Source organism: Pteropus alecto, unplaced genomic scaffold (genome assembly GCF_000325575.1).
Source record: "Pteropus alecto unplaced genomic scaffold, ASM32557v1 scaffold20, whole genome shotgun sequence".
NCBI lineage: Eukaryota > Metazoa > Chordata > Mammalia > Chiroptera > Pteropodidae > Pteropus > Pteropus alecto.
Genome location: NW_006436298.1, coordinates 35,705,642 through 35,719,615, shown reverse-complemented (window position 1 = coordinate 35,719,615; position 13,974 = coordinate 35,705,642). Strand labels below are relative to the sequence as shown.

General features: G+C 32.8%; 1 protein-coding gene across 1 annotated transcript in view; it reads left to right on the top strand.

Moving 5' to 3' along the window:
• The window catches only part of TMEM232 (transmembrane protein 232), a 154,570-nt gene that overhangs the window by 27,569 nt on the left and 113,027 nt on the right, over window positions 1-13,974 (top strand). Inside the window, exons 6-9 of the mRNA XM_015590346.1 lie at window positions 409-566; window positions 2,876-2,975; window positions 5,250-5,416; window positions 11,801-11,934. Of these exons, the coding sequence (XP_015445832.1) occupies window positions 409-566; window positions 2,876-2,975; window positions 5,250-5,416; window positions 11,801-11,934 (559 nt within the window). The remainder of the gene's footprint in view (window positions 1-408; window positions 567-2,875; window positions 2,976-5,249; window positions 5,417-11,800; window positions 11,935-13,974) is intronic.

Sequence of the window (13,974 nt, the reverse complement as noted above, 5' to 3'; positions counted from 1 at the left end):
CTCTCTCTCCCCCTGCACTCCCCCCTCCCCCCGGCAATCTGGGTGACTTCAGAGTAGTTGGAGTTCCTCCATGGCAGTTTAAGGTTCCAAAGCTAGTATCTTGATAAAAAGATCTAGGTGGCAGCTGTTGCCTTTTCTGATCTATCCTTGGAAGTCATGCAGTGTCATATCTGCCACATCCTATTGGTCGAGGCAATTGCAAAATCTGATCAAGTTCAAGGGGAAGGGAGCATAGACTTCACCTCTTGATTGCGGTGGGGGGGGGTGTCAAAGGATTTCTAAATATTTAAAAGCTATAATCTGGTTTTGGTGACTGAGTAAACACGTAATTGCAAGACTTAATTGTTGCATGTGGAAAAACAGCACATCATTTATAAATCATGGAGGTTCTACTTTCTGATATTGCAGAGGCTTTAAATATACTTTATGCTTCCATGGACCATGCTTCCTTTGATTATGATCATCTACCTGCCTTATTTTTTGTTGCGGAATCAATTTTATATCGACTCTGTTGTGATGCATTCCTAAAGACATACTTATATTCAGTTGAAATAAAGCTGTCAAAGGTATGTTTTAAAATATTTTAATGTGTTTTAATTGCTGCATGTAGTATGTGTAGTCAAATGACATCTGTTTTAGGATTTAAACAGTCCACTTGGTTTTATTATAGAATATTCTCCTATTTGGAAGTTTTTTAATCTTCTCTACATGTGGATAATACATTATTGCATGATACCCAAATGGAAATAGTTTGAGAAAATTTACCACCAACTATGTAAGAAAATAGTATTTAACAGAAAATCAAGTTTATCCTTGTGTTAGGGTATATTTAGCTTTTCTCTTCTCTATTTTAAGGATTTTACAATACCATTTTTTATTTAAGAATGCTGACAGATGACGCTGAATGCTTGCCCAATTTGAGAAGAGAATTGTTCTCTCAGTATTTGAAGTAATTTTAGAGCCATAAAATGGGAAATTATCTTCATGTAGCTCATGTTCTATCAGGTTCTGACCAGGATGTCATGTGGTGCTATTCCCTGTAATAATTATGGCTCCCTGCAAAAAATTTATTATTAGTCAAAGGAATTTAGCTTAACTAGTGGTTTTATGGATTAATTGCAAAGAAAGAAAGAAAAAAGCCCAGAAGAGAAGAGATGGAAAGAGAAAGAAAGAAAGAAGGTAAAGAATAAAGGAAGGAAGGATGAGAGAGCAGAGAGAGAGAACTTGATAAGCAGAGATTTAGTCTAGAAGGCAAAGCTTGAGTTGTCAAGCTACAGTAAGAATATGTACACAAATGAGACATGAGGCAAGATGCACAGAAAGCCCCATATTTCCTTAGAGATATAGAAAGGTAGAATTTTTTTTTTCAGTGAAAATCTAGCCTTTCAGAATATTATAAATGAAAGCGTTAAAATTATTTTTTCAAACACAATTATAACTAGGGATACCCTCTGGGTTGGGTGAAACTCATAACCAAATTGGAACATAACAAACAGTGATTATTCAAACTGATATGCTTTTCATGTATTTTTATATTTTCCCACATTAAATTTTTAAACAGTAATATTTATTTCAATATCTAGCTATAATCCCTTGCAAAATCCTAAGTTTTCTTCTAATTTTTCATTTCAATCTCTTAGAGAAGCACAATAGTATATCAAAGTAGTATATATGAGCAGATATCGCACACATGCCTTATAAACATTTTATCTTTATTTATTTTTTAAGTCTATAAATGGTGCACATTTATAATTTATGGATACACTTACAAATATCAGTGGGGCATTCTCAGAATTTATTTTACCGATAGAGTTTGTGATATAAATATATGGAAAGTCACTGCTATAATAGAAATTTCATGACTTTTGGTACAATACATTCAGTCCTGGGTTCAAAGTCTAGTAGAATTCAAAGCAACTACTAGACTTATTTGCTTAATAGTTGTGGGTGAATCACTGATATTTGGTAGAATCATTTTTAGAATTTTGTTATTTTTTTTTTTTTTTACATGTAGCTCAAATAATCCCCTGCATTGTTGTCACATGGATTTGGATACACATATATCTTGATACTTATATAGTGGTAGTTATTATTATTTGGTTCTTCTCCATAAACTTATGATTTAGCAATTTAGGCACTTGTGTACTATTTATTTCTATACTATAAGGGTTTTTTTTTTGTCATTTCTTGTGAAATCTTGCATATCGTATGATTTTGAAGGTAGTACATTTTCTGTAGTCTATGTAAAAAACTGTTTCAGCTATACATGTATTTTAAACTTCACAGAAGTAAATTATTACAGGGTTTGGGTAGTAATGATTTTTTTTCATGAGGGATTGGAGATCTTAGTACAGCATGCTATGCACAGGCAGAATATTTCTCAAAAATATCTAAAGCAATGTTTTTCAAATGTTTTGACTGAAACCCATAGTGAAATATCTTTTGCATTGCAATCCAGTACACATATTAATACACATTTATTTATATACTGAAACAAGGAACTGTGTAATGTACTATGATATTATCTCTTCTCTTTCATTTTATTTAAAATCCCCTCTCAATTGATTTCATGACTCACTTAAAGGGCATGACTTGCAATTCGAAAAATACTCCTCTAAAGGACATAGAACAAAATATATTCAGTGTTGGTCATTATATGTAATGTAGAGATGATTTATAAAAGTTTTTTTTGGCCGAACCAGTATTTCAACCTTGATATAAAACATTTTAAAATTATTTCAAAAGCACATAATCTCAAGAGTTTGAAATTGTTCCATCAAAAGCAAATGTAATAAGAAAATAGTTTATTTTCCTTATGGTTTTTAAACATTTATTGATGCAACACAGAAACGCTTTTTTCTTTCTCTTTTGACAGATTGGCTATTTGGTCTTCTTACGACTTTTTATTTATTTCCTGCATGGTCATCTAGAATGTTTTAAACAACATTTGCTTAGGCTTCAACCATATTTATACGGTAGACTATCCTTTTTTTTCTATACTTATAAATGTTTAATGTTATATTTTGAGAAGCTCAGACTATCACTACGAAGAGCATAAGCTGTATTTCATTTTTTATGAAAGATAATAGGTATATTATTGAAGAGTACAGTTTCTGAACTAGATTGCATGGATTTTACTTTTTAACTGTCCTAGTTAATTAAGTCTATGACCTTGACCAACTAATTTTCCTCATCTGTAATAGTATCTACCTCTCTGGATTTAATAGAATTAAATTCATATTTTAGTTAGGTAACACCGGTGGCAATGGACATGCTGGACTGGAGTAAGGAGAGAGTGGATGCGAGAGGTCAATTTGCTACAATATTCATATAGGCAAAAGATGTTAAATATATGAACTATTAAAATGAGACTAGGATGGAATAAAATAACTTTGAAAATGTTTAGGAGAGAAAAGACACTGCACTTAGTGATCTATTGGATCTAATCTATATATAAGAGAAAGTGAGGAATTCAGGAGAAATCTTAAGTTTTACATATGGATTAATCGGGTCAAGAACATTGGGCATATTGAATTTAAAGGTCACTCAGGTATAGATATTCAGCAAGCAGTTAGAAACAGATTTGGAACTAGGGAAATAAATATTTGAATTGGGATTCAATTATTTTATTGATATTAATATGAAAACTTTGACAGTCATCCATATTAACGTGGCTGAGATAACCTGGGAGGTGGTGGTGAGTATAAATTAATTCTAGGAATAGAATCTTGGGAAACATAAGCATTTAATAGATTATTGGAATAACAAACATCAATAAAGGAAAATTAAGGGAAATAGGAGGGAGTGATGACATAGAAATCCAAAAAAAAAAAAAAAGTCATTCAAGAAGATCAAAATTATCAACAGCTGTAGAAATATTAAATAGTAGGAAGTCTGAAGTGATGATGGGTTTCTTCAATCAGAAAGTCACTGCTGATCTTAGGAGCATCCTGAGTGGAGAGATAAAAGCAAAGTTCAGATTGAACATAAACAGAGTGAAGGGAAAGTTTAAGCATAAGACAGAGATAGCAAACTATTTTGAAAATCTTAGCTATACAAAGAAGAAGAAATATGTCAATAGTTTAGATGAAAAAAGAAGGTCAAAACAAGAGAAGATTAGTATATTGTAGAATAAGAGATGAAGGGACTCAAGATACAAAAAAAGAGAATGGTGTTTGATGGAAAAAGTCACGGAGGAGGGAATAAAAGGTGGAAATGTTTTGGAGAATGACAGACATGTACCACTACTACAAGTTCTGACAGGGTGTAAAACCAAGACAAGGCTGTAGACTGGCAGAAAAAGAATTCATGTTTATCATATCACTTGTTTTGATTTCATCATTACATTATAAATCCTTTCTTTAACTCCTCACTGTGTTCAGCATAGTGATTAATCAAATATTTAGATGATGGTGGCAAATAAATATTGAAAAATTATTTGAATCAAACCTGAAGTTCTCACATTAGCCTGTTATTGTGGATATGTCCCAAGAAAACCAATATCTTTGTTTCACATAAGGATAAAATCCCCAGATTTCTCCCTTTTATCAAATACTGTAAAATTGAGCCTTACTTAGGCTACATCTCTATCTTCAGCAACAGGCTGATTCCTATCTGAGGCTATTAACCGTTGCTATCTATCCATATATCCATCCAGTAGAAGATTGGTTATTATTAATTTTTCCACTGTGTCGCTAGACTAAAACTCAGAGATTGTCTAACAGTTTATAAAAAGAACAGCACAAAGATGGTTCTGTTAAACATCATAGTCTTATGTTAAATGACATAGTTGGTGCTATATGTAAAATACATACTTTTAAAGATTAATAAGAACATCTTGAAAAGGAATAAAAATGGAGAATGTTAGGTTGAAAGCAATGACATTGATTTGTTTGTAGGATTACCATTTTAAAGTATCCATTATGAATATAGTATCTCTTATAACTTTATTTTCAGCTGAAAGTTTCCAAGCATTGTTGTACAGTAACTATACTTAATTGGGCATTTAACCATTATGCAATTGCTGCTCTGAATAATATAAACTCTTACGTATGAATTATTTACCTTGTAGTTTTCTATTACACCAGCAGGTGTCATACATAACATAATAAATCTTGAATACATGGGAAACTGTACAGTAGTTTCAGCATCAAAGTACTGAATTTAATTATATTTTAATAACTAAGACAAATGAACACTATGCAAGATATTAATGAAATATTTCTCTCAAATTTTTATTTTCACAAAAGCACTTTCTTTCTCTGGAGAATCATATTACAAGTATCCAAACATCTTTTCGAATGTGCAAATTATTCTGAAAACCATGGAAATTATATGTAAAAGAGAATTATTTACTGGATCAGTTTTTAGCCCTGTGGAAAACAAGGAACATTACAAGAACAGAGATTCTGACATGGTGAGTATATCTCAATGCGTGATGAATCGGATAAGATTGCTATGATTAAATAATTGTACTTGCCAATTCATTAAGCATTACCAAAGATGATTTTAGCTTCAGGGAGGAGTGAACAGAAAGGACACTAAATTCATGCAGCCATACACATATTTCCTGGACAGTAGTTAGTTAAGATGATCAGTAGCAGGCATCAATATGCATTGCTGCTACTTTAAATAGAGTAGTGCCATAATACCATCTTCCTTATAGAGTCCATCTTGGCTATTTAATTGAAAATTACAACATAATTTAGTTTGTTATAAATGAACATTTTAAGATATTACATTTTTATTAAAAGAAAATTGTGTAAAGTACAGGCTATTAATGAAAGCAGGTATAACATTTTTATGCTTCGATAATTCATATGTAATAACATTGAACATGCTATTAAAACCACTGAAAAAATTTAAATGGTTCAAAATTGAAGAATTAAAATAATCCCTTATTTATGAAAAACCTTTTTAATTTCTAACTTAGATATTAGTGATTAATCTTAGAGAAAACTGGCTATCAATTCTATAATACATGTAATAAATTATTATGCAAATGTATTATGTAAACAGAAATACAGTGACTCATATAATTGTTCACATGCTTTATACACTGATGTTCTTCAAAAGGTAAACTTCAGTCTCTAAGGTTCGTAATGCTTTATTTCCTTTTCTCACATATATTACAAAAAAAAGGAGTAAACTCTTCGAAACCTTGATTTACTATTTTATTTTTATCTTTTTATTACAAAAATAAGGAGTAAACTCTTCGAAACCTTGATTTACTATTTTATTTTTACTATTATCTTTTACTATTTTATTTTTGTCATATATATTTATTATTTTATAGTTTATAAATAGAAAATTTATTTTTCTAATAATTTTTTTTAAAAGAAAAAATACTTTTAACATAACATAAGTGGAAACAACTAAGGATAATTAAGGAAGATTCTCTTTTTAAATAGTTTTATCTATGAGTTGCCTCACAGTTTTCTCACATTTCTTTTGGTCCCTTTCTAAAACTAACTCAAATTTAAATATATAAAGAAAAACATTTAACCACAACTATTTTTAATCTTTCTAGGTTTTAGTGTATCTCTTTGACTCATTACTTGGTGAACCATTTATATAAAGAATGACATATACTGAGTAATTTGAACCTTATGGTTATAATTACTAATGAACGCAAATTGCTTAATGTGTAAAAGGGACCTTGTTTTCAAGTTTAAAAATGTTATAATGATAAATATATAATCTAAGATATTGAGCAACAGAAAAGAGCACTGATCATGAAGAGGAAAGATCTGCTCACCAACTGGCTGTGTGATCCAGAGGGGTCCGTTAAACCCTCCAAATCCCCATTTGCTTATCTTTAAAAAGGCATCACTTCACATTGTAAGGTATAAAAATGTAGAATTACTATGTCATACACCTGGAACTAATATACTAATATAATATTATATACCAACTATATTTAAAAATGATATGTGCAATCTTCTTAACCATCTCTGAGTTGCTTAATATAAACATTACTTTTGAGACATGTTACTTATGAAGTAAAGCTGAGTTTTATTACTGACCTTCTAAAAAAAAAGACATCGCCATCACTGCCACCATAATCATCATCATCATATTTGCCCTCATTAATCTACAGGATTGTTGTGAAGATTACAAAACAGCATGTACCTTGGAAATTATTAAATGCCATGTAAATGTAAATAATGATTATTGAAAATATATTTATGAACTCACTTTAACTTAGGCAGATAAATATAATAATTTTCATCTAAGGACACGATGATGCTGACTAAATGATTGTGCTTAACGGTGTAGTTAATTATGCTTAACTTAATGTAGTAGTTTTGCCTTTAAACAAATAAGATTCTGTGAAACCTTCATGATATAAGTGTTCTGGTTGTGAGACAGGCAACCTTCAATGCTGATTCTGTTTCTTTTTAAGAATCAATCTTTTTGTCACTCTTGGTGCATCCACAGCAAAAAAACGGAAGCTTACGGTTGGTTGTACAGCCTGGTGTGAACTGGAAGGGGCAAAAATGTCGACACATGAAAAGAATGTATCTCCTTAGAGTGAGAGAAGACGCTAAGTTTCTGTGTCTTTTTCCACTTTTTAGAACTACAGGCATAGTTTAAATCTTTTCTAAATTCTACAGCAGCTATGATTCTGAGAAGGGATTATAACAGATTGCAGCTTATCAGATATATTGCTCTCCTTGTTCTCCTCCAGTTACCTCATAATATAAAGAATATACAAAGCAGTGTAGCCACAGTGCTGCTAAAATTGCTTCTTGAGCAAACTGATTCAGTGCTTGATTGCATGTTCTCATGTCGTTCTCCAGTTTCAGCCCAATTTCTCCGGTAGTAATTTAAGCTAGCCTCTCCAGTTCAGCTGAATATTTATCCATCTAATACCTTCTCTCTCACCTCTGGGAGAAGAGCAGGTAAAAAAGAGAGAGAGCGATGGGAATAGAAAAGATACATTTGTATTCATTCTCCATTCTTTATCATTAGTATGCTATAATAGAGGATTGTGGATTTATACCTATAGCCCTTAGCCTCCAATAATGCTAAAAGGTCCATGATGGCATATTTGGGCCACTGTAAACTATTTTATTTTTAATATACTTATAAGCATTGGAGTACAAGCATAATTATTTAATTTGTTTTCAAAGTGTTGCTATAAAATTGCTGAAAATAATAAGAACTCTGTAGGACATCCACATTAGGATACACACAAAATGGGTGCTGGTTCTATTTAAGAATAGGACATTTCCTTTCTCTGCTGCTGGAACCCATTTCTCATTTTAATATCCTTTTAAGCTGATCTAGACACAGGGTTTCCATTGACTTTGACAAATGGGACACTTTAATTAGCTCTGTGGGTTGCAGAGCCAGATTCCTGGGTTGAGTTTTCCACTCTGTACTTCGCTCACTAGCAAAGCTGAAATTGCTAAGCACAGTTGTCACATGATAATAACATAGTTCTTTGGAGAAGGTAGATTCAAACTCAACTAAAATGCTATAGACCCTTTCCAGAATAGTTGCAGCTATCCTAAACTATAAATGGTTTTCTGAAAACTAGGAAACACATGGAGTTTACATTTAAAGGTGATTAGCAATTTCATCCTCTAATGCTTTAAGTACTTGGTAAACCAAAGGCATTATCTAAATTTGGGACATTTTGTGCTGTACTGTAATTGTAAATGGTTCCTAGGAATTGGGTTAGACTGAGATACAGGTTCTTTAAAATTAGGAACATTATCCTATGCTTCATGTCCTGCTATCCAAATAAGAGATTTATATTGAAAGCCCTTTCATGGCAATGTCAACCATCCTCAAAATGACTGAAAACAAGAATAAAACTCAAAAAGTTGTCCCTGAGCAGCCAAAATAGAGCCTGTACTTTAAACCTCATTTCTGTTATAAAAGAGAGCTTAGTCAGACAGAGCTTGTGTTCTCAAATTCGCATAAAATTCAAGCCGATGTGGTTATCTGAATTCTTAGCCAATAGAAGATTAATAACGCTTTTGTAGGTGGGCTTCTCAAAGTAGGCATTGTACGAGCTGACACTGATAGCCCGCTGGAGGAGGTAATCGAGGATGTGACTGTTGGTTGACCCACAAGCTGGCCCCAGGCACCTGGCAGATCCTTACCCCACTCTGTCCTTGGAATGTGTGTCCTGCTCACCATTTCCACAGTGGGAGCCATTAAAAAGGACACAACCTTGAGAGAGCAATGTGTTGTTGTGACCATCTGGATGATATACGTGACTGACCCTGGTTGAGGCCTCTATATAAACTTCAAGATTCTGGCGAGCAGGTGTGGGAATCTACTTTCTATGGCTATTCAAGACAAGCCTCATACTATCTGTGGTAAAAAGATCCCTCTCAACTTTTTAAAAAATGTCCAAACTGTCACAGACTGATAGTATTATAAACTATAAAAATAATGATTTACTGAAAATAAAAAAATACATAAAAATGCAAGCATTAATTTTTTTATTAAAATGAAAAATACATAAAATTAAATTGTTCTAAAAGTTTCTCAATATATATTCTTTATTTCTGTGCTGTAGTTAAGTTTGCAGAGGGCACATATCTGCCAACCACCCCTTCAGTGGGACCGATGTAGTGCAAAGGCAAATAACTCTACACCATCTAATCACTTTGGTCTGTTATGCTGATGATGTACATAATTGTATTAAATAGCATAATTATCATTATTATATTAATTCATTCAAGTTCAGCAAATATATTTTTCTTTTGACAAAGGGGAAGAAATTTCACCAAAATTTCTATGCAAATATTTGAAATATATAAAGCCTCACTTACTAGGAAAATTTGCAGGTGTGGCGGGTTCATTTGCTCTCGATGCCAATGGCCATCAGTGAAAGTCCACCAGGAGCACATGCAGTGAAACCCAGCAGGCTTTTCATTTGTCGCAGAGAGAGAACACATGCCCAAGGAACCACCAGAGAGGGTTAGAAGAATGAGTCTATTGTAGGATTTGGACTTTGGGTGATTTGGGGAGGCTCTAAAGAAGAAGGGGTTCTCTCTAAATATGATGCTGCCAGAAAGTAGAGGCAATTCTATGATTGGGTATTTTTGTAGATGGCACAGTGATGACTTTTTGTCTATGCTTAGAAAAAATGATCAAGTGGCTTTGTTTGTTTATTTATCATGGTCTCAGTAATATTGCCTGAAGTTGATATTCTGTGAGTTTATATCCAACAAACCTGATTGTGAGTGTCAGAGCAGCTTGTAATAATATTGGTGTCAAATCAGTTCCAGACATCAAAGACTGCTTTTTTACTTTCTCAATGATGAGTAAAAATGGCATCATATAAAAATGAAAATAAAATTTAAATCTTGCTCATGGTTCAAATCCTGGTCTTTTCTTTGCCACATGCTTTTGGGAATTTTCTCTGGTGATGGTGCATAAGTTTGTTAACAAGAATTTTTGACCTAACTGAATAGCCTATGTAGCCATGAGTGTACATTATTTTTTTTTTAAAAGGTCAATTGCTTTAATTAGTCAAGCCAACCACAAGTTTCAAAATATATCTACTTAGATATTTATTTTGAATAAGTTTGCAACATAAGGCAGTCAGGCATCCAGGCAGAGACATCTAGAGCAATTTGAGAAAATAATTTCATTTTTATGGGTTCCATTTTTGGGTGGGCTCAACCGTGAAGCAGAAAATTGAGTTATTTGGATAGAATATGTGTGTTTACTGAAGTCAGTACATCTCAGTCTGATATCTTCCATTATTTTAGAATAAAAGTTTTCTGTGGAATATTCTAACATTCTAAACAATGACTTGTTTCCATTTGCTTTTCTGAATAATTGTTCCCCAGAGTCAGTAGCCTTGTTCAGGGACTTTATCTTACTATGCCTTTATCTCTAGTGACTGAGTTCCTGACATAAAGTAGATCAATACACACCTGTGGGACCTAACTAAATAGTTTACTAAAAACTTAAACTGTCTTAGTTTAAATTTAATTATGAACTTTTAGCTGTATGTCTTGAGTACTCAACATGAAAATTATCTTTAAATTGTAGTCCTGATGCCTTATATAACAAATGAGAATTATGAAGTCCTTTAGAGTCTATTTAAGTGTTTCTTTTGAGTGTAAAAGAGACACCAGCTAAGTTAACAATGCGAGTATATATCATAGGATGTGTATTTGAATCTTTACTGTTGGGAAAAATTCAACGAGAGTGCTATTTTATCAACATCTAACAATAAAATCGGTTTCCTTTTTACCAATTACTTCGCTAGACCAATTAAATCTATAAAACTGTTAGAAAGCACTCTAAGAAAAAAACAAATAACAGCCTATTTGTGTTCTGAATTTGGAAGCTTTTAAAATATTTAGTAGACATTGACCATGTCCAGCTATGCATGTATTTTGTTCCTTAAAGTGGAAATCCACGTTTTAAAACCTAATTTGCTGTTTGACCATTGTTCAAACTTCCTCTGTCCCCTCCTCCTTGGATGTCACAGAGAACTAAGTCATATGGAGTCTAAGAGGCATAATTGTATCTAGTAGGTGTTTCTTGAAGAATACAGGATTTTTGTCATTGTAGAACTGATGTCTTTTTCACCCCTGTGAAAATATATTAAGATCTTAAGTTCAAATTAACTTACAAAATATATATACTTACAAAAATATATTTGAGTAAATTGTTCCACTTGGTGAAATATGAAGTATAAGAAAAAATGCATTTTCATTTGTATATTTGAAATTTATTTTTTATGTTTATTCAAGTTAAAGAATTCTTCCCCAGACATATTTTCATATTTTAATTCCAGGACCATTTGCAATTTAATCAGGAAGGATATGAAGTTAACCACCTGCTCTGGCACTGTGTTGCTGCTTGGACTTGTGTTCAGAAGAATAGTCCTCAGTTGCATAAAGTGCTTGAACATCTCATCTTTTATAAAACACAACTTCAACAGAAATGCTGGTAAGCGGAATTCTAAAAATCCAAAGTAACTAACTCATGGAGAAACTTTTGTGTTTAAATGTTAAGTAACCTTTGTACTTAAATGTTAATCACACCTTAGCTGACTATAAAAAAAAATGTATAATCTCACTTCCAAAGGCAAGGGCAATTTATATATTTTTGTATTAGTTCATTTTATCAATAAATTGTTCTTGTTTTTCTTTTTGGCTGATGAGCAAGCATGTATTACACACTTTGTCTTTGTTAAATAAAATTTATTACTGGTAAATTCATTCCCACGTTTAAAACACTTTTTATTTTCTAAGTTGTTAAACAACAAAAATGAAGTAGTTTATTATCTTAAAGGAAATATACTAAGATTCTGTTTCTTTCTGCCTTACTTGTAATGCCTAACAAAAATGAATCTTGACTGATAAGTGTTAGTTTCCTCCTGTATACATGTTAATTTGAGAAAGGAAAAAGCAATCTTAAATTACTACAAAAGAGGGCATGTGTTTTAAAACACATTTAAAGGAGTATTTCTGAGGAAATTGATCAGAGATATCCTTTTCCAATATTTGAAGACGATCAGAATTTTGAATTTCTTTTCTAATGTTAACAATAATAATCTGCTATGCCATATCAAGTTTCAAATTCAATTGTCATGAATTTTTTTCTAAATTAGTTCAGTTCTTAAGCCTCTGGCAGCCTACTCTGCACCAATGATCTTTGTATGTGCAAACTATAAGAATCTGCAGCATTTCTTATGATCGAAAGCTGTTTTCTCAGTTTCATTTGGAAGTTTTGGGAATTCTCTCTAGATATGTAAAGAAAGATTTCTGGAGAATGCTTAATTTCCTAGAAATAGCCTAGTTTAGAAGAGAGTTTATCAAGAACTTCTTTTGTCTCATGGTCTGATGAGAGCAACCTGCTCAGTGTTTCAGTTAACAAAGCTCATGGTTCTTTTATATTTTAACAGTAAGGGTAGTATCTTTAAACAGGAAAATCACAATGCAAATAGAACATATCTCTTATATCAGTACTACAGAATATTATTTTAATAAGCATATATTAACATAGAACTGCTAAATACAAGAAAAGTTAGCATTTTATTGGTGCAAATTAGGCTGTTATGAAAAATGTGATTCTTTCAGACCACTCTTATTATAGAAAATAAATTGTAGAGGATTCAAACATACAATTTAATTTTCAAAAGTATTGTAGAGTTTTTGGTATGCTCATTGGTCGAAGCCATCAGGAATCGGTGGTCTCGTGAACCCGAAAAATGAGGATGCAGACACAAAGGAAGAGGTAGAGCAATAGGGTTTATTGAAGTGCAGAGTTACAGTTCTCCTGCGAGAGGAGGTACCCGAAAGTGGGATGCCCCCTCTCCACACGTTGTCCAGGCTCTCGATGTCTCAAACAAAGAATTGAACAAGACACAGTAGTATAGCAGAAAAGAATAGCTTTATTGGAAGAGAAAGTGAAGCAACAGTATGCTTCCAGACCTGGAAGTGGCCTGAGCAAGAGAAGGGTGGCTCAAAGGCTCAAGGGCTCAGAGGCAAAGCCTTTGGGGTTTTTATCCCTATTTGCTGTGCGTGGTTACTTTTCTTAGAGGAGTGGGCTTTCTTGATGGACGACTAAGACTGACAGGACTCAGTGATTCATTGTTTGCTTTCTGCACATGTTCGTTCCCAGAATTCAGTCTGTTATAATGATATTAATGAAATTCCAGGCAAATGCGTTATATTATGATGGCATAATGAGGCTCAGGTGAGTTGAAGATCATTATGGTTTCATTGTGCAAGCAACTGGCTTAAACTAGTACCCAATTTTCTGCTTACTTGTTTCCTTTTATGAGTTACTTTTAGCCTAAAAATGCCTTTTGGCTTACTTAATTTGGTGGACTGGGGCAGACCCTTTCTAGAATAGGATGACCTCAGCATTTTGCAGGTGGACCCGAAACCCCTCTATCTAACTTTGCTGCCTAACCTTTTTCTAAGAGCTATGAACTCCTTCTTATTAGTATGGCTGTTGAGGGGCCGGAGGTCTCTTCTGTGC